General features: G+C 47.0%; 1 protein-coding gene across 2 annotated transcripts in view; it reads right to left on the minus strand.

The window, feature by feature from the left end:
- Myom1 (myomesin 1) overlaps positions 1–17,759 on the minus strand; it is a 137,162-nt gene that overhangs the window by 2,938 nt on the left and 116,465 nt on the right. For both annotated transcript variants that reach the window (XM_004635793.2, XM_023720381.1), the window contains 11 exons: positions 17,127–17,263; positions 14,872–15,016; positions 13,517–13,576; positions 13,157–13,224; positions 10,686–10,799; positions 9,849–9,936; positions 8,817–8,855; positions 8,615–8,720; positions 5,029–5,192; positions 2,064–2,100; positions 1,828–1,850 (listed from right to left, as the gene is read on the minus strand). In XM_004635793.2, the coding sequence (XP_004635850.1) occupies positions 1,828–1,850; positions 2,064–2,100; positions 5,029–5,192; positions 8,615–8,720; positions 8,817–8,855; positions 9,849–9,936; positions 10,686–10,799; positions 13,157–13,224; positions 13,517–13,576; positions 14,872–15,016; positions 17,127–17,263 (981 nt within the window). The remainder of the gene's footprint in view (positions 1–1,827; positions 1,851–2,063; positions 2,101–5,028; positions 5,193–8,614; positions 8,721–8,816; positions 8,856–9,848; positions 9,937–10,685; positions 10,800–13,156; positions 13,225–13,516; positions 13,577–14,871; positions 15,017–17,126; positions 17,264–17,759) is intronic.

Below are 17,759 nucleotides of genomic sequence, written 5' to 3' on the forward strand. Positions count from 1 at the left end.
GAGTTGGAGGGAGCAGGGAGGGCTGTAGGGAAAGGGGACCAAAAAGATTTAAGATGTCTGATGCACATGGACCAGTATCCCGCACAATCTACGCCAACCATACAAGCTCTTTTCAATATGCAAAAGAAAATGCCCCAGCAGCTGTGGGCTTTAACCCTCCTTTATCCACACGTAGCATGAGTGGGTGCTGCCAGCCATAAGGAAAGACCAGCTCAGGATGACAGTGTCCCAGGGGGACCTGCTCTGCACCTGACCCTGCGGCAGTGGAGCAGAGCTAAGCTGAGGAGTGGACAGGCTCCTCTGGGACAGGCTGGGGCCTGAAGTGGCCTCTTCTTGGGGTCCCACGGAGGGGCATGACAGAAGGGAAATGGGGGGGGGTGAGGCCCGAGCAAGCCGGCTTCCTCCAAGGCCTTTGCTCACGGTTCCTTGTCTGGTCTCCTTGGGATACCTAGCAGGCATGTGCAGGCCACCGTCCACGGCTGAGCAGCAGGGCCGGGACGGCGTGAAATCCATTATGGTGCCCTCAGCCAGTGCACATGCCAGAGCCCTCGGGGAAGGGGCCTTCCTGTAATGCGTGCTGGGCCTCTTCTCTGGCCCTGACAGCCTCACGACTTCTGGGCCAGTTAATCTGAGACTCCCTATCCTGGTTTCTACAACTCCCTGCTCCATAAAGTCAGCTGAAGCTTGAGCTGACACCACACTGCTTCCTCCTGCTGAGGACATTACACCAGCGGCTCCCCATGACCCGCCAAGTGACATTTCAGCACCCTGAAGGTGTGGCGTGGGGGTGCAGTTAGTATGACACCCATGGACTCTGGGTGAGCAGAGCTGCTCCCTGCTTGCTTGGATTCCTGTGTCCCCCAGAGGAGGAGGGGAACAGGGAAGGGCGGGTGACTGTGTTCAAAGTGAGCATGCCTGGCTTATTCAGGAGAAAAGTCTCAGAGCAGAGGACCCTGTGCCTCTTCTAGCTCTACCAGTGTCACCTGGAAGGCCAGGTGACAGGGGCTTAGCTTGGCTGACAGGGGCTTGCCCAGTGCTCCAGGAAGCTCCTGACCCGCTCTGCGGCCAGGTGGGCACTGCCCTGACCGCGGAGCACCTCAGGGACACTGGCCCTGAGCCAGGACAGAGAGGGGAGCACAGCATGGAGGCTCAGAGTCCCTGGAGAGCCTGGGGCAGGAAGGGTGACAACACCCCTGATTCTGCCTCCCCTGCTCTCCTTCGGTTGGGCTTGGCTTTGGCTCTAGAGTTGTATCCAATGTTTTGAGAAAGAAACCAAATCAATGCACTGGCCTAGCCCCAGGCTCTTGGGATTCTGCGGCTGGGCAGGGCGGCTGGGGTTCTCAACAGATCTCTCCAAGGGAAGCAGATGGCGACAGGGACAGCGGGAGCACACCGTGAGCTGCATGCTGGCCGCTGCGCCGGGCAGAGAAGCATAAAGGGCCCATTCAGGCAAGGCTGGGCCCAGCACTGGCTGGAGACAGCCTGCAGGGATTTACCCGCTGTCAGACTCACAATGTTTCATTTCTTTTCTCACACTGCCTGAGTTTCTCCCGCTACACTGTGTCCAACAATCTGTCCCGTGATTTGCAGTCAGGGGATTCCTCAGAGTGTCCTGGGCTGGCTGGGGGACACTGCACAGTGTAACCCGAGACTTCTCTCCCTAGACATGCCTACCAGCCAGGCCAAAGTGAAAGCAAATGCCAGACCTCGGGGTCTGCCAGGAAGGGAGGGAAGCCAGAACACCACTTGTCTCCCCGCCCATCCTCCGCAGCCTTACTAGGAGCAGAGGAAAGCCCATTTCCGGTCCACATGCAGCGGCCTACTTACTTTTCTCCGCGATGGCGGCTTGTCTGAGGTTGAGAGAGACAAACAGACAGAGAAACAAAGAAGACTGTGTTGAGCGCTACTTAGAGCCAGCTGACCTGGGCTGCCTCTCACTGCCCGGGACCTCCGGCTGTGCACTGTGGTGGCACTCTCGGGACAAAGGACTCTTTCCAGCGCTCAGCCCCAGGGTCCCAGGGAGGTTGCTGCACGCAGTGGCATTTGCCAGGACGGGCACTTACTTTAACCTCTGGAATTCAGCATAGGCCTCGTCGTACGCTTTAAGAGAAAAAAAGCACAGTTAGGATCTGCTCGCCAGAACTGACTGCGCACTTCCGCGCACGGGCCCTGCACCACGCTCACGCGGCAAGGTCGCTGTGCTGGGTCACACCTAACACACGGACGCGCTCTGCATTTCTAGGCAGAAAAGTCGGGAGGGTAGCTTTAGAGGTTTTTAGCTGAGCCCGTTAGGTCAAAAGGCAGAGATTAGGTCCACTCAAGAAAAATGTGAATGGGTCTGTTTCAAATAGAAGCTGGTTGTCTGTTACACATCCTGAGCGACAAAAACTTGCCTCTTAGGAATTACACTTGATGTCACAGGCTCCTGTTGGACAGCTAGCACGTCTGTGTGGCAACCACTAACTCTGAGAGAGGGTGCCTCAAGCTCCAGCCTTGGAGGGGTGCAGGGGCACTCCCGACATCCCCTGGTGGGGCTGAGACGAGGAGTGGAACACCAGGCACCCTCATCTGCACTTTCAGCTCCTCTGTGCTCTAGGAGTGCGGTTTTGGGGGTCAAGGGGAGACGCACACAGCACTATGTCTCTTCCTGCGCACAGGTGTAGTCAGGCTTCCCGGCGCCAGGCCCAGGTATTGTCACCTGGAGGGCCTGAGCTCCCAGCCAGGACTACACAACCAGACCAACGCAGGGCTTCGCTCTGCCAGATGCCCTGCCATCAGTGGGAGCATGAGAACAGGTGGGTTCCCTAAAGTGGGGCCCCCGGCTGCTGGGGGAGAGGCCAATCGCCCTGTGCCGGTGTGTCAGAAAACTCTACCCAGAGAGGGGCTCGGGGCAGTGGTGTGCGTGCCCGTTTGCTCGTGCCCGGTGTCGTCTCCTAGGTCCACTCCTCTGCCATACCCAGGGGGAGGGTGGCCCTGCTCAGTCACAGCTGCCGCCCTTCTGTGAGTCACTGAGTCACTGGGTTCTCAAGCTTCATCGTTGACATTTTGTTCTCTGACATCACCAACGCAATGGCTTCTTTCCACTTCCAGTTCTTTTTGAAAAGACTAGGTTTTCTAGGAAAAACTAGAGGAGCTAGAAGGCTCCTCACCTGGGCCTAAAAGTATTACCTCTGAAGAGCCTTCACTGATCTTGGTATGCACACGCACGCACACAAGCACACGCACACATGCACACACACACACACACACACACACACGCACATTTTGATGAGCACAAGTCTTGCTATGAGTTAGCTTTAAGGGCTGGCCAAATAGCTCAGCATACTAAAGCATCTGCAAGCAGGCGCAGAGGCCAGGGTTTGATCTCTAGGCCTACCATGCTGGCAACTGAGACTGTGCGTGCCTATAATTCCAGCTCTTGGGAGGCTGTAAACAGGCAAATCACTACAAGTCCAATCTAGTAGTGAGACCCTAAACCCCCTATAGACCCTTCTCTAAAATACAAAAAAAAAAAAAAAAAAAAAGTCTTAAACACCAAGCAGGAAATTTTTAAAAAATGATATAAAAAGGGGCTCTATTATGATAGCAGCCACGCATGGCTGGCAGCTGTACCGGGACATAGCCGCAGAAGCTGTGGCTCTCAGTTCCACGAGTTCTGCAGAAATGTAGCAGAACACCCCGTAGTATGGGAGAGCGCCATTATGTTATTCTAATGCACTTTCAAGGAGCCCCCTCGGGAAGGCTGTCTGTCTGTACGGTGATATAAATCTTCTACTCTAAGCGTTGTTGCCTTTGTGCTATAAGCTAATGTTCTGCTATCTACTTCAGATCTTGTATGTTTATATGCTCTGGAGCCAGCTAGGATAGCAGGTCTTCAGATGTACAAACAGGGGTCGGGTCCAAGCTCTGCGTCCTAGAGTAAACGTTTTAATGGCACAATGGCCATAAAATTATAGAAATCTTTATGTTGTGTATTTCTTTGCCGTTGTTATATTAAAATAAAAGAACATTAGATTTCTTTAACAAAACACAAATGATCTATATGCTTTTCAACTCTCCCGTTGTACCTGGGTTCATATCAAAGATAAAAGCCTTATGCCAAATGCTGCCTAATTTTGTCTGACTCCTACAATTTTTTGAGCTACGATTCATCAATATTATACTTAAAATATTTAGCTGTGGTTATAAAATAAAGCTTCAGTGTCAAGGACTTGCCGTTTTCCAGACTATCAAAAAATGATGGTTTGTCAAAGCACAAAGTAAGCCCCATCTTCCTTTGTGTCCTTTGGCTCAGCCAGGGTGAGGCTTCCCTCCGAGCAGGCAGCAGCCAGCCTCGCCTCCACCTGAAGCAGCTATAAGAAAGTGGGTCCTTGGCCCTCCTGCACCCCTTAAGAAGGGGTCAAAGCCTTAGGGAGACAGTCTCAGGGTGGGGGAGAGGTAAGAGAGAAAACGACAAAGGTAGGTACAAAGGAGGGTAGGAAATCATAGCTAGAAGTTATATTGTAAGGAGCAGGCAACCCTAGGACATCGTCAGAATCTCCTGAGGACACCATGCCACTGTCCCCTGGGTTTGTTCAGACTTCTGGACCGATCATACCCCACATTCTTAACTTTATAAGTTACCTCAGTTGATGAAGTAAAGGTCAGAAACTTGATTTTATGATAAGGAAACAAAAATATTTTTAGACAAAACATTTTAGGTCACCTATTGAAAAAACCAAAACCAAACGGTGGCACTCACATCTTTCACCCGTACAGCTCTTTCTGTAAGGGAGTCATCTTTTTCCCTGTAAACCAAGACTGAGACAGAATATTCTACAGATTTAGAAATCCTCCAGATTTCCACTGCCAAAAAATATGCAAATATTACCAGCTCCAAACTATAGCATATTTCTCTCTCAAGTACCCATGTCTTTGAATGTGTACTTCTAAATTTCTACCTAATAAACCCCTTCATGTCTCTTTTAAGAAAAACTACAAAGATCTGCTTTTCCATAGCAATCTTGAGCCTGCAGCAGGCTTGTTTACCTTGTCCAGAAAGGTCCACCATTTTCTGGTGTCCGGTTTTGCCATCAAAGAGCTCCATGACATACTTCCCTTTATCATTTGGAGTGGGCTCGTTGATTTGTAGCCAGATCTGCTCCCCGGTGACCCCGCTCTTGACTCTGTCTGTGTACTTAATAGCAGTCCCACTGTTTCAAATCAAAGAAAGCACTGTTATTCTCTGCTTTTCTGCACAGCATTGTGGTCCTCCATCTCTTAGCAAAGGTCTTACCATAAACTTTTATAGGCTTCAGAAAACCTAAGATCCGCATCTGCTGATATTCTGCTTAGGAGAAACGGTAGCCCCTGAGGCACAGCTTTGGATTCCGAGAGAGAGCTCTAAGGGTCTAAACATTCACTTAACTCTCAAAACAGCCCAGGGCGAAGTGCTCCAATGAATCTCAGGGGCACAAATCGGCTTGGTTTTGCCTTGTGTTCTCGTGGAGTTAGCTGCATCTTTACAGCTACACAGTCAGGCTACAGACTTCTGCTACACGCTTCCTGCGGATGATCTACGACTATGAACCACATTTTATACCCTGGTCTGGAGTGCACGTACAGAGGGGCGTGTGTGGCTGATGTCTATTGACATGGGCTGTTGCAAAGCTATTTAAAACCTAAGTAAATATATGGTGGGTGGTGGAACAGAGAGAAACGAAAGGCAGAGAGGTTGGCAATGTGAGCGAGGCCTGGCCTGTGTCCCTGGTGTGAGTTTCTCAGTGTTTGGGAGCAGATCACAAACAGATGCAGGCTCTGCATGCTCTGTAACGGGGATCTAAGGAAAACAGCCCAGAGATAGTGACCACGCTGTCTAGCATGCCCCTGCGCTAGACAGAAGAGCTAAGGGATGGATAGGCCCATGTCGCTAAACTTCACGAAGAAACTGTAAAACTGCGAGGAAATAAGAAAACGCAGTTTACAAAAGTACTTTATCACAGTAACAATCATACAGAGAAAAAAGACTAGAAAGCCGTACCCAGCATGTTGCATGATGGCTCATAAAACTACAGCATATCATATTCTTTTTGACTTTGTAATAGATTATCAATGTATTCTCTGAAACAAGTATGTACTATATTTATAATTGCAATTAACAACTTTAAAAACATAGAAAAGTTTTTTCCAACAAAATTTTAGCTTTCAAATATTTAACATTTTTCTCCTAGCACTACATTCTTTGAAGAATATTTACATATCTAAAAATATATTAAAAATTAGCATACATAACATGGTAAAGGAACTCATATGTCCCGGCACATCTTAACTCAAGAAATAGGCACACCTTAGAGGACGGGACACAAAGACTGCCCTCAGCTGTCCCGTAGGACGCCAGAGCTCTTTAGCGCCTGGCGGCCATGCAGAGTGGTGCCTGCCGGGCAGTAAGCGCTGCAGCTAAAACAGATGTTTTTTGTCCTATTTTTATGTACAGCAATTGAGATTTGTGAAATTGAATGACTTGCCTAAGATCAAAGTGGAAGATCAGAACAAAGTCAAGACTAAAACCCATTTTCGGTTTTTTTCCCCTCATTTTACCATGCCTACAGAAGACGGCGGCGACAATCCCTGCTTCCCCGTCCTCCACAGGCACAAGCACACAGGTCACAGAGGCCACGAGACCGAGTGAGGGAGGTTTGCACTGCGATCATCTAATGGCAGCTTTTCAAAACCCATTCACAATGCCTCTTTTCTGAACAAATAATTCTTGTAGAGGAGACAAAGCTTTTTGACTGATGGTTCAAATAATTTTATTTCTTTCATTCTTCAGACTGATAGATTTGAATGTTCTACATGTCAGAGGACCTTCCTAGAATTTGATTTATAATAACATAGATAATTACTTTTCTAAAATGTATTCTCAAGAAAAAAAAAAGCAGCCAGATTTGTGTTCTTCACTGGATTTATAGAGCTCAGGAAATGATGAATAATAATGGTAATAGTAAACTTTCCTGCATAAGCTGAAGCTGTTTTATTTATTTATTTTTTTCCTCCGAATGCCTTCAAGGCATGACTGGCTGGCTTGAGTTGTGGGGATCGAACCACAGCAACCTGAGCCTGACTGCTTTGTTGAAGCAGCCACTTAAAGAACTGAGCTAAGGGGCAGGCCCCCATGAAGCTGTTTTAAAGAAAACAAGCAACTGTTTTGTCAGAGCTGGGTCACGCGCCCTGCTGTACCTGGACCTGGACCTTTCTTTTTCTGGCTGGGCCTTGTGCATGCTAGGAAAGCTCTCTACCACTGAGCTACACCCCTGGCTGAAGTTTTCATTAAATTTATTTTCAGCAGATGGCTAAAAACATAAAATTATACATATTAGTGGGGAAAGTTGTCTCTTGGCACATGAATATATTCTGTAGCGCTTAAATCAGGTTAAGCATATCTACCTTCTGAAACACAAATCACTTCTCTATGGGGAAACATTCCAAGGCCCTTCTTGTCACTTTCTGAAATGTGTCGTATATTGTCATTACTGCTGGTCACCTACTGTGCAAACAGCACCTCAGACTGTCCCTCCTCTGCCAGTTGTGAAGGAGCACCCACGGGCCCGCTTCTGCCACCCCTCCCTCCTGGCCATTCTAGACTCCTCATGAACTTGCACATGGGTACGCAATGCCATAAGGCTGCCTGGCATGGCTCTTGCCCACCCGTTGGCTCTGTGACCTCGGGAGAGCCCGGGTTTTCTCATCACTGCAGTGCCCTGCACTGCAGTTATGAAGATGAGCAGAACAGGTACATCAGGGCTCAGAGCAATGCCCAGCACCCTGTCAATACCCACTGCAGACACAGCAGGAGTAATCACTGTCCTGTGCCGCTGGGGCTGCTGCAGGACCATCTCTGAGCTTCAGTGGGGCTCTCAAGCACCCCTGGCAGGCCTGGACTGAAGGTGACCGCACCCCAAAGATGAGCTCTACCAGCTCTGTGTGCTTCCAGCTCTGGATATCTCAAGGCATCCCAAAGGTCAGGGGAGCTGTGGGGAAGGGAACGACTGGTTTGACTTAGAAACCATTTTTCCTCTTGAAATTCCAGAGGTACACTAGAATGCAATTCTTCTACCCCATCCACCCAGGCAGCCTGGGGCAGACTTTCAGACTTGCCCAGTGCAAACACCCATCCTGTCAGTGGTCGGAGCACTCACAGCCTGCAAATGTGCACAGGAAGCACGCTGACGCCCAGCGCTGCCGGCTGCTCTGCACGCTGGGGCTGCTTCCCGAAACGAGAGGCGTCTGGTGCGCAGTGCTGCAGTTCTTAGACCACAGCATGTGCGACCTGGGTGTAGACAGCAGCTAAGAGAGTGGCTTGGGACACCTGGCAGAGGCAAGCCAGGGCCAGCACAGGTGGGTGGATCCAGAGGCTCCCTGTGAAAATGATTGGGAGCAGGGACACATCTTAGAGCACGAGCGCAGAGGGCCTGCAAGGGAGGGGTCCAGGGTTCTGACCTTGGTTCTCAAGTCAGACTGAGAATTAAGCAGAGTCGTTGCCTAAAGGGGACCCTTTCCTCTCCCCCCCCATTGTTTTCCTTTACTCTCCCCAGTGGAGAGACAGTTTCTCCATGGTGAGTGACTTTCTATTACTTACTTGTGGGACCAGTTCACTTTCAGATCATCCAGGTAGTATGTGACAAAAGAGTACAGCCGGATGCCCTCGGCGGTGCTTTGGATTTTCAGGTCTGTGGCAGACAAAGCTGGAAGAAGAGAACAGCATGTCTTAGGCACCCATATGCCTGTCTGTCCCAGCAGGAGAACTAGGAAGCCTTGGGTGTGAGAAAATGTCAGCTTACCGATCCTCCTGCATACTTCAGTCATCAGATCCTGGAAGGCTGAAAAGAAAGGTTCAAAGCCAAAATGTTAGCAGGAACGTGAGTGTCAGCCCAAATCTCAAACTGCTCTTAAAAATTTCCTGTCCTGTACAGGGAACAACTTGTTGCCTGATTGCTCATTAGGGCCTCTCGGAGGAAATAACTCAAATTTTTATCAAAGATCTTTGCCTATTTTGGTGTTCTGTGATACTTTTGCTCCTGATCCTTTGTGATTAATACTTTGTTTACTTTCTACTGAAGGAGCTACAGTGAGAGGTCTTGGCTTTTGAGTTCTCTTCCTCACTCCCAGGAAGCCTTAGCTCACATGACAGGAGACAGGATGCTTTCTTCTCTGGGTCACTAATTCGCAATGAATTAGCCATCTGTGCTGCCCGGCCCTCCCTGGCCTGATGGTGACTTTTGCCATTAAACATTTTGCCACTGGTTTCCCTGAGAGGAAGACGGTGGAATTAAAGACAGATTTCTGCTGTTGGTTAGTGATATTCTTAACAGACCTTGTTCAGAAATGAAATTAAGAGATTTGGGATCACAAGGAGACTTTTGTTACATTGATGTATTTGTCCCAAGTACTCTCTGAAAAATGGAAATTTGTTTCTTGCTTGGCAAAGAACTCTGAGGTGTCACACATCATACATGAATCTTTCTGGCTGCCCTTTTACTCTGGGCTATTTTCCAACATGCTCTTCACCAAAACTTTTTTTTTTTTCTTTTTCTTTTGATCCTGGAATATTTTTATGGAGGTGAAACAAAAGTGCTGATTTAAAATGAAAACAGATCCCTTAGTAACCTGTAAATTATAACTTCTCTGAGGATCAAAAGTATACTTTCAACTTCTACGAAGACTGAAAGTGAAGAATGTTGGAAAAAACCCAGTAGTTCACTCTGCTGGAATTTCAATTCAACTGGAATCTGTGGACGGAAAATCGCGTCTTTATTTGTCACTCGGGCCTCGATCCTAACGCTGCGCCGAGCGCACAGAACTCATGAACTGACCTTCATCCACAAGCTTCAGTCTGCTTTTATCTTTTCCGCGGTCGTCTTTCAGGATGACTTCATAAAACCCAGCATCTTTCTTGGAAAACTAAGGGGAGAACAGATACACGGCAGTGCAGCTCAGTGTAGCTCCAAGTGTGTGCTGGCATTAAGGCCTGCGACCCCAGAACTGCCACCAAAGCCACCTGAGAAAGTGTCCTCCATGGCGAACAGTTCAAATGTTTGTCTGCCTGTAGTCATTTTCCCAGGTGATAATTATGATTCTTACCCTCTATGGCTATAATTGAGATTGAGGTCCTTTTTTTTTTTGAGACAGGGTCTCACTATGCAGTGCAGGCTGGTTGGCCTTAACCTCAATTTGTAGCCCAGGATGGCCTTGAAGTCATGGCAATCCTCCTGCCTCAGCCTTCGAAGGATTACAGGCATGTACCACCATGCCTGCCTGAGGCTTTCATTTATTACAGAGAAAATGAGCATATACATTTGAAAGCTGTGCTCTAGCAGTTAGTAAAAGCACGCACATCAGTGAATATCGTATCTGGCCATCTTTCTTCTGGTAGAGAAGTTAGTGTAAGGCTTATGTACAAAGAAGGGCCCATGTCACTGCTCACGCATGAGGAAAGTGGCTCAGAAGAGCTACTTCCAAGCAGTGCGGAGTCCACTTGGCACCGGTTGGTAGTTGAGAGACCTTGCATGCCACAGAGCGAGGGGAGCTTTGGTTCCTATAGCTGTGGTAAATCCCCAGGGCACGGGGTGATCACAGAATGGGCTTCCTGCTTTGGAGGAGAATGAAGGGCGTGGACCTAACACATGGTACCCACACTTACAGCCACCTACCTCTGTGATAAGCAGGGTACAGATGCCGTCCTTGAAGTCATGCTTTTCATCCACTGAGATCTCCCTCTCGTCTTTGTACCACACAATATTAGTCTCCTTCTTAATATTTGCCACCTAGACGGGGAACACACTCTTTGAATTAAGGGGACATTCTTCTTATGAAATAAGTAGGGTTCTTTTATTTTCCACATTGAGGATTGAAGCCAGGCCTTTACACAGAGCTACATCCAAAGCCTTTTTCTGAAGGAAAAGAAAAGCTTTTACATTTTGAGATGGGGTCTTGAGTTGCTCAGGCTTGGCTCAAACTGTCTCCTGTCTCAGCCTCCCAGAGTGCTTGGGACTATGGGTGTGCACCATCAGGCCTGGCAAACTAAGTAGTTTTTAATGTACTAAAGCAGTGCTGGAGAGATGGCTCAGTGGAATAAGCGCTTCCCTGGCAAGCGCAAGGGCCTGAGTTTGATCCCCGGTTCTGTCAAAAAAGAAAAAAGAAAAAGAAAAAAAACAAACCCCAAACTTTAATGTACCAAAGCATAGAGGAAAGGTACTGAGCCTGGAGCCAGAAGGCACAGCTTTCTAAGGGAAAACTATTTTAATTGAGAAAGGGGTTTAGAATAAAATGGGTACCAACGCACGGATGAAAATCAAGAGCATCTGCTTTCCAGCAGTAAAACCTGACTTTGGCACATCTACAGTCCCAGCACTCAGGAGGCAGAGGCAAGGGAATCACCAGGGCCGAAGGGCTTCAGCTGCAGCCTAGCAGAAGGGCTTTCAAGAAGTTTTGCAATTTTCGGAGAGGGCAAAACCTAGAACTCATTTTTCTTACAAGTTTCTCGTAAACTTTTCCTTCAAATTTATCGGACATACTAGAAAGTGGGGCACTTGGGTTCTGACCCCTAGGATGACAACCACATGCTACGGCCAGTCCCAAATCCTGCTCTGGAGTTTCTGTTGGCCATCCCAACCTCACAATGCAACTGCTGGCAACCATTTCTTCTCCACAATTTTATTATTATTATTATTCTTTTGATACAGGGTCTCACTACACAGTTCAGACTTGTAGCCATCCTTCTGTCTCAGCCTCCCCCTTGCGGGATTACAGGCCTGCACCACCACACCTGGTTTGAGGCTGGCACAAAGTGCCCGGGGTTCCTCGGCCAGTGCAGCACGTGGTACCGGGGACCAAACCCGCGTCCTTGCCTTGCCAGGCAGGTGCTTAGACTGCAGAGCTATCGCCCTAGACCCCACAATACTTTTTAAAAATGAAAATAACAAAAAAAAAAAATTGAACGCAGGGTTTGACTATCTGGCCTGAAGGGCCTCTCAGCCTCTGTTTGTCAAGCAGCTGTGTGCTCTGCGCCTGGCTCTCAGAGACTTTCTCCTTCCTGGGCTGGGCGTGGTGCTGCATGCTTGTAATCCTTGGAAGGCTGAGGCAGGAATATCACTGTGAGTTCAAGACCAGCCTGGGATGCAAAGTAAGCTTAAGGCCAGCCTGAACTGCATAGTGAGACCTTGTCTCAAAAAGACAAAACAAAAACAGACAAACAAGCAAATAAACAAAAACTTTCTTCTTGTTGTCATTGTGTTGTTTTACATGAGAAGCTCACCACCAAACATGGAGGCCAATGATTCTGGTGTAGATCCACCACTTAGATATAGATGTAGCCTGAAACCCCAAACACTGTGAGACCCGGCTGATGGTAGCCCAAACCCCGTCTCAAACCCCAAACTCTGAATTCCAAAACGCTCCCAATCTGAAATTTTCTAAGTGCTGAGTAGATATCACAAATGGGAAATTCCACTGTTATATATTTTAAAAATTGCATAAAATTATTTCAGGCTATGTGCATATGAAACAAATGAATTTCATATTAGATCTGAGTCACATCCCCAACATACTTCATTACATATATGCAAGCATTCCAAAAGAAAAAAATCTAAAAATCGGAATGCTTCTGCTCCATAGCACTTTGGATAAGGAATACTCAACCTATAATTGATTGATTGATTGATTGATTGATTGATTGTATTTTAGGGAAGGGTCTACAGGGCATTCAGGGTCTCACTACTAGCTTAAATGTGTAGTGATCTGCCTGTTTACAGTCTTCAACCTATAATTTAAATAGAGCTCATATCTTTTTCTTTTTGCGGTACCGGGGATTGAACTCAGAACCTTGCACTTGCCAGGCAAGAACTTATTCTACTGAGCTATCTCCCTGGCCGTAGAGCTCACATCTTTATTAAGTAGGTCATGGGTAATGAATAGGAGCAATCACTTTGCTTTTCCACATTTTTATGTTATTCAGCTTAAATTGTTTTGTAATATAATGGTTACTGTAACACCCAATAGCAAGGATGGGTCGCTTATCATTTTAGTTCAAATGTAGATGAAAAAATTGACCTTTCTCTTGTTCTTGTTCTATCTTATCTTTAGTTCCCTTGTATCAAATATTAAAATTTCATCCACCTCTTACCTTGCATTTCAACAGTACATTACATTCACCAGTCACTTCCCAGCTCAAATACTCAGCAAAGTGCGGGCCTATAAAATATTAATGACATAAGCAATCACCTCATTAATCACAAATGCAAAACCAATGCTCATTCTTAAATCCTAAGGTGTTTTATGTTTGAAATAAAATTGGCCAATATTACAGATTTAGTTTTAAAATATTTTAATGTATATATCTTTGATAAATATTTTAAATTATTTTTATTTATTAGGCATTTTTAACATAATTGATACTATGCATTTCAAGTTGTTATGGAAATAATCTTGGAAGGTTTTCTATACAAAGTGAGAGTATTTCCTCTTACTCAGCGCCTTAGTTTACCTTGTTTCCTGATCCATTCTTGCCGCTGGAATTCGGCTTCTTTCTGGAGCTTTTTATAAACTACAAGTTGAAAGACAAAGAACTATAAAGTTGAATTGAACAGTGTCAGTGCACATGCCAGCCACGGTGCTAAGTGACAGATATTCCTCATCATGATCCTCACGCACTGCGATGACCCTGCTTGTTTTTACTTTGATAGATGAAGAAACAGACTTAGAAAGGTTAGGTAACTTTTCCAAGGTCATAAAACTGGGAAACGGTGAACTAGTATTGGATGCTGCAAAAGCATCCGTGGCAGCCTTTGCGTTCCTTGGTTAAATGTCACACTTAAATCTTGGTGGCTTCCACAGTAGCGAAAGCAGCTGACTGCAGCAATCTAATTATAGTGTGTGAGCCACAGAAGTGACATGCAATGCTCGTGCATGTTTTACTCTTCAAGTTAAGTAATTGAGAGTATGTACACACTATTAAACAATGTCATGGTTTGTTTCTGAGATTCAGTCTTGGTGGTCTTACAACTTCTTTCACTGAAAGATTTTAGGGATAAGTGCTTTTTATTATGTGTTTATTTGTTTGGTACAAGGTCTCACTGTGCAGCTCAGGCTAGTAGTGCTCCTCCTGGCTCAACCTCCCCAGTGCTGGGATTACAGGTGTGCACCACCACACCTGGTTTTGGTGGCCAGCATGGTGTGCCCAGGGTCCTGGGTGGTGCGGCATGTGGTACGGGGGATTGAACCTGGGTCCTCGCGCTTGCCAGGCAGGCACTTAGATGGCCAGGCTGTCTCCCCAGCCCCTGCTTTTTAAAAAATATATACCATCAAGAGCAGTCTTGCTTGAGGGCTGGGGATAAATTTCATGTTATTTTAAGTAAATATTCATTTTTATAAAATAAAATGCTATGGAAAGTATGTATCAAAAATTGTATTTTGATAAAAAGGATAAAGTTGAGGCCATAATGTTAAGTGAAATAAATGAGACACGCAAGCTTGAACATTGCAGTTTCTCTTACGTGAGAGACACAAGTGGAAATTATTAAAGGGCAAAATAAAACAGATAATAGGAAACATGGAGGTGGAGCTTTTCCAAAAGAAAGGGAGACCTGCAGCTGGAGGGAAGGGGGAGGGGAGGAAAGATTAGGGCGCGCTCCGGCCCTGCACCGACTCCCGGCGAGGCCGGGAGCCGTTACGCGCTGCACATATGGCCAGTGAAAAGATGTCAGCTGAACATGAAGCAAGTTTTTTAAAAAGAGGACTGCATTTTGGCCATGGGGGTTTGACTGGGACACAAATCCTGCTACCTCTCTGGGGACCTCCTTCCTGTCCAGAGGGGGCAGGAAGTCCCCCAGCAGAGCTTACCGTCTCCAATGAGCACCAGCGTGGAGTGGCCCGTTGCCTTTCCATCCTGGATCTGGAAAGTATACGTCCCCTCGTCCTCGTCCTGCAGCTTCTCCATGAACATCTCAATTATGCCAGTGTTGCGATCGATGTGCATCTTATATTTCTTCATTTAATGTGAAAAGATACAGACAGAGAAAACAGTAAGGTGGACATTTTACCCTGATGACAACGAGCCTGGTGAAATACAATCAACTCCAAAGAATAATAATTTTAATACATTTTGACAAATTTTTAGAATTTTGTATCCCCCAAAGGGAAGTATCGGGGATTGAACTTGGGACCTTGCGCTTGCCAGGCAGAAGCTTATGTCACTGAACTATATCCCTGGCCTTCCGAAGAAAATATATTATATGGATATATGGTCTAGACCAGAATTGATTGTTGAATAGTTCATGATATAATTTCTTAAGTCTAAGTAAAGTTTGGTTATTCCATGTCATAAGATGCTATCCAAATTTGTTTCAAATTCCTGTTTTCCTTTCCACATAATATTATCTTTAGTTAGGAGGACAGCAGGAAGCTCTAGGCAGCCCCGCGGAAACGTTCACATGGAAATGCAAGCAAGGTGCCGGGTAGGCAGGCCCAAAACACCTGCTGGTAGCACGTGACTAAAAACTCTCTTCAGCCGTTGACCCTGCTCTTAATGAGCTGAAACAGCCCTTGCCAGCTCTTCTGTTTGGACAACTCTCTTCCTCAGCGCAAGGTGAATTTCAGGGCCTGTGCAGACAGCACAAATCTGCATCCATCTGGGTTGATGAAGTTTTGCTATAAAATACAGGACAGAATGAAGGCTCAGCTCTGTGCCATTCACAGCCCAGATGCCCTGCTGGGAGCCAGTCTCTAGCCGGGCCCAGTTCTTGCTCCTGCACTGCCTGCGGTGCCAGGGTCCTGAGCTCTCCTCAGGGCACGGGGTGCTGCCCAAACCATCTTCCTGGTGGCTCTGGGAGGGCGAGGGGGCCTGGATACTACATCCTCAGCAGCGGAAACTGCGTTCACATGGGCAAGCTGACATGTGGGCGCACACAGAGAGACGAGAAGTCCACAGAACATACCCAGTCATGTGTCCCAAAGCTGTAAGGATGTGCCACTCATCCTGAGTCTAAAGTTTTGACAAGGCCAGGGACATAGCTCAGTGACATAAGTGCTTGCCTGGCAAGCATAAAGTCCTGAGTTCAATCCCTGGTACCACACACACACAAAAAAAGTTTGACAGTTAAGGACATACTTCATTTGTTGCCAAAAAAGGCAATGAAAATACTGCTTGTTCTAAGCCTTTGGATAAAGAATTTGCTTTCCCCATACAATGCAGCAGGTTGGCTGGGTTTCTGACGCGGGTAACCTACATCTTTTAAATAACTCATTAAGAACAGACAAAACAAGGTCTGGCCTCTGGGATGCAGGTGCCCATGGGCAGCGCTCACCCAGGGAGGCAGTGGATATGGGCAGCTCACATGGTGACCATGCTTCCTACTTTGCATGAGGCAGCTTGGTTTGGCTGTGATCCTAGGAAAATTATTAATAGTGTTCCCTTTCACCCTCAGAAGTGTTCCACTTGGATGAGATGATAGAGCCAATCTGTGGATTCCCTTCATTTCTTTAAAAAAATTGTAATAAAGTAAACCACCCTACCTCATTAGTCAGCAAGGTTCATGACAATTTATCCATATTCCTATAGGGCATCCTCAGTGTGCTCTACAATAATAATTTTAAAATGTACAATGGGGCTGTGGAGATAATTCAGTGGTCTAAGTGCCTGCTTAAGGAAGCACAAGGACTGGGGTTCGATCCCTGACACCACAGGCTGCACCAGCTCTGCCTCCAGGTGCACTGAGTCAGCTGTGAAGTCCGGGTGTGGTGGTACATGCCTGTAATCCAAGTGCTGAGGAGGCTGAGACAGGAGGTTCACTACGAGTCCGAGCTGCAATGGTACCAAATACATAAACTATTATTCTTCAGAACCAATTTATACTACCAGGTGTGGTGGTACACACCTGTAATCCCAGCACTGGGGAGGCTGACACAGGAGGATCACTATGAGTCCGAGCTGTGCAGTGAGACCCTGTACCAAATATATAAAATAGGGTTGGGGAGATATCTCAATGGAATAAGTGCTTGCCTGGCAAGTGCAAGGTCTTGAGTTCAATCCCCGGTACCGGAAAAAAAATCAAATACATAAAATAAAAAAATAAAAATGTACAATATATGAAACCTACCGGTCCTTCAAAGATTTCCTTCTCATTAAATATGTAGTTGACCTTGGCGTTGCCAGACAGCTTCTCAGCCTGCATCCAAAACCGGACCTGACCTTTCTCCAAAATTTCCACTGCCAACTCTGATTTAGTTGGGACAGCTATGAAAAATGAAAATAGACACAGTAAGTAATGATGCTGGTAACCCAGGGCCATGGTATGGCTTTCTAACAAGGGAACCAAGAGTGGGTGGTGGTGCTGCCAGCCTTTGCTTCGTGCAAAGTCCAGGAGCAGGGCACAAGCTGTAGGAAAGTGGCAGAGTAAGGGGTAGAAGTTGGGGTGTCCACCTGCGGCGTCGCCTCAGGGTGTCACCTTGGATCCACCACATCTGGTTTGTCACAAAGGCAATGGTAAGGAGGATGAACTCACCCTGGGGGCATGTCTGGTGGCACCGTGACTCTGCCGTGGTTAGGTTACTCAGGGACAATGATGGGGAACGGTGAAGAGTCCTGAGGGTCGCTGGAGGCCCACGGCTGTTGCTAAGAAGCTGGTGACAGTAGGCGGGCTGCTTTTGGACATTGGGTCTCACCTGACCAGGTTAACTGAAAAGGTCTTCAGCCTTAACATTCTTTTTAAACAATTGAACTCACTTTGGGC

This window comes from Octodon degus, unplaced genomic scaffold (assembly GCF_000260255.1).
Source record: "Octodon degus isolate 3935 unplaced genomic scaffold, OctDeg1.0 scaffold00075, whole genome shotgun sequence".
In the NCBI taxonomy this organism is placed as follows: Eukaryota; Metazoa; Chordata; class Mammalia; order Rodentia; family Octodontidae; genus Octodon; species Octodon degus.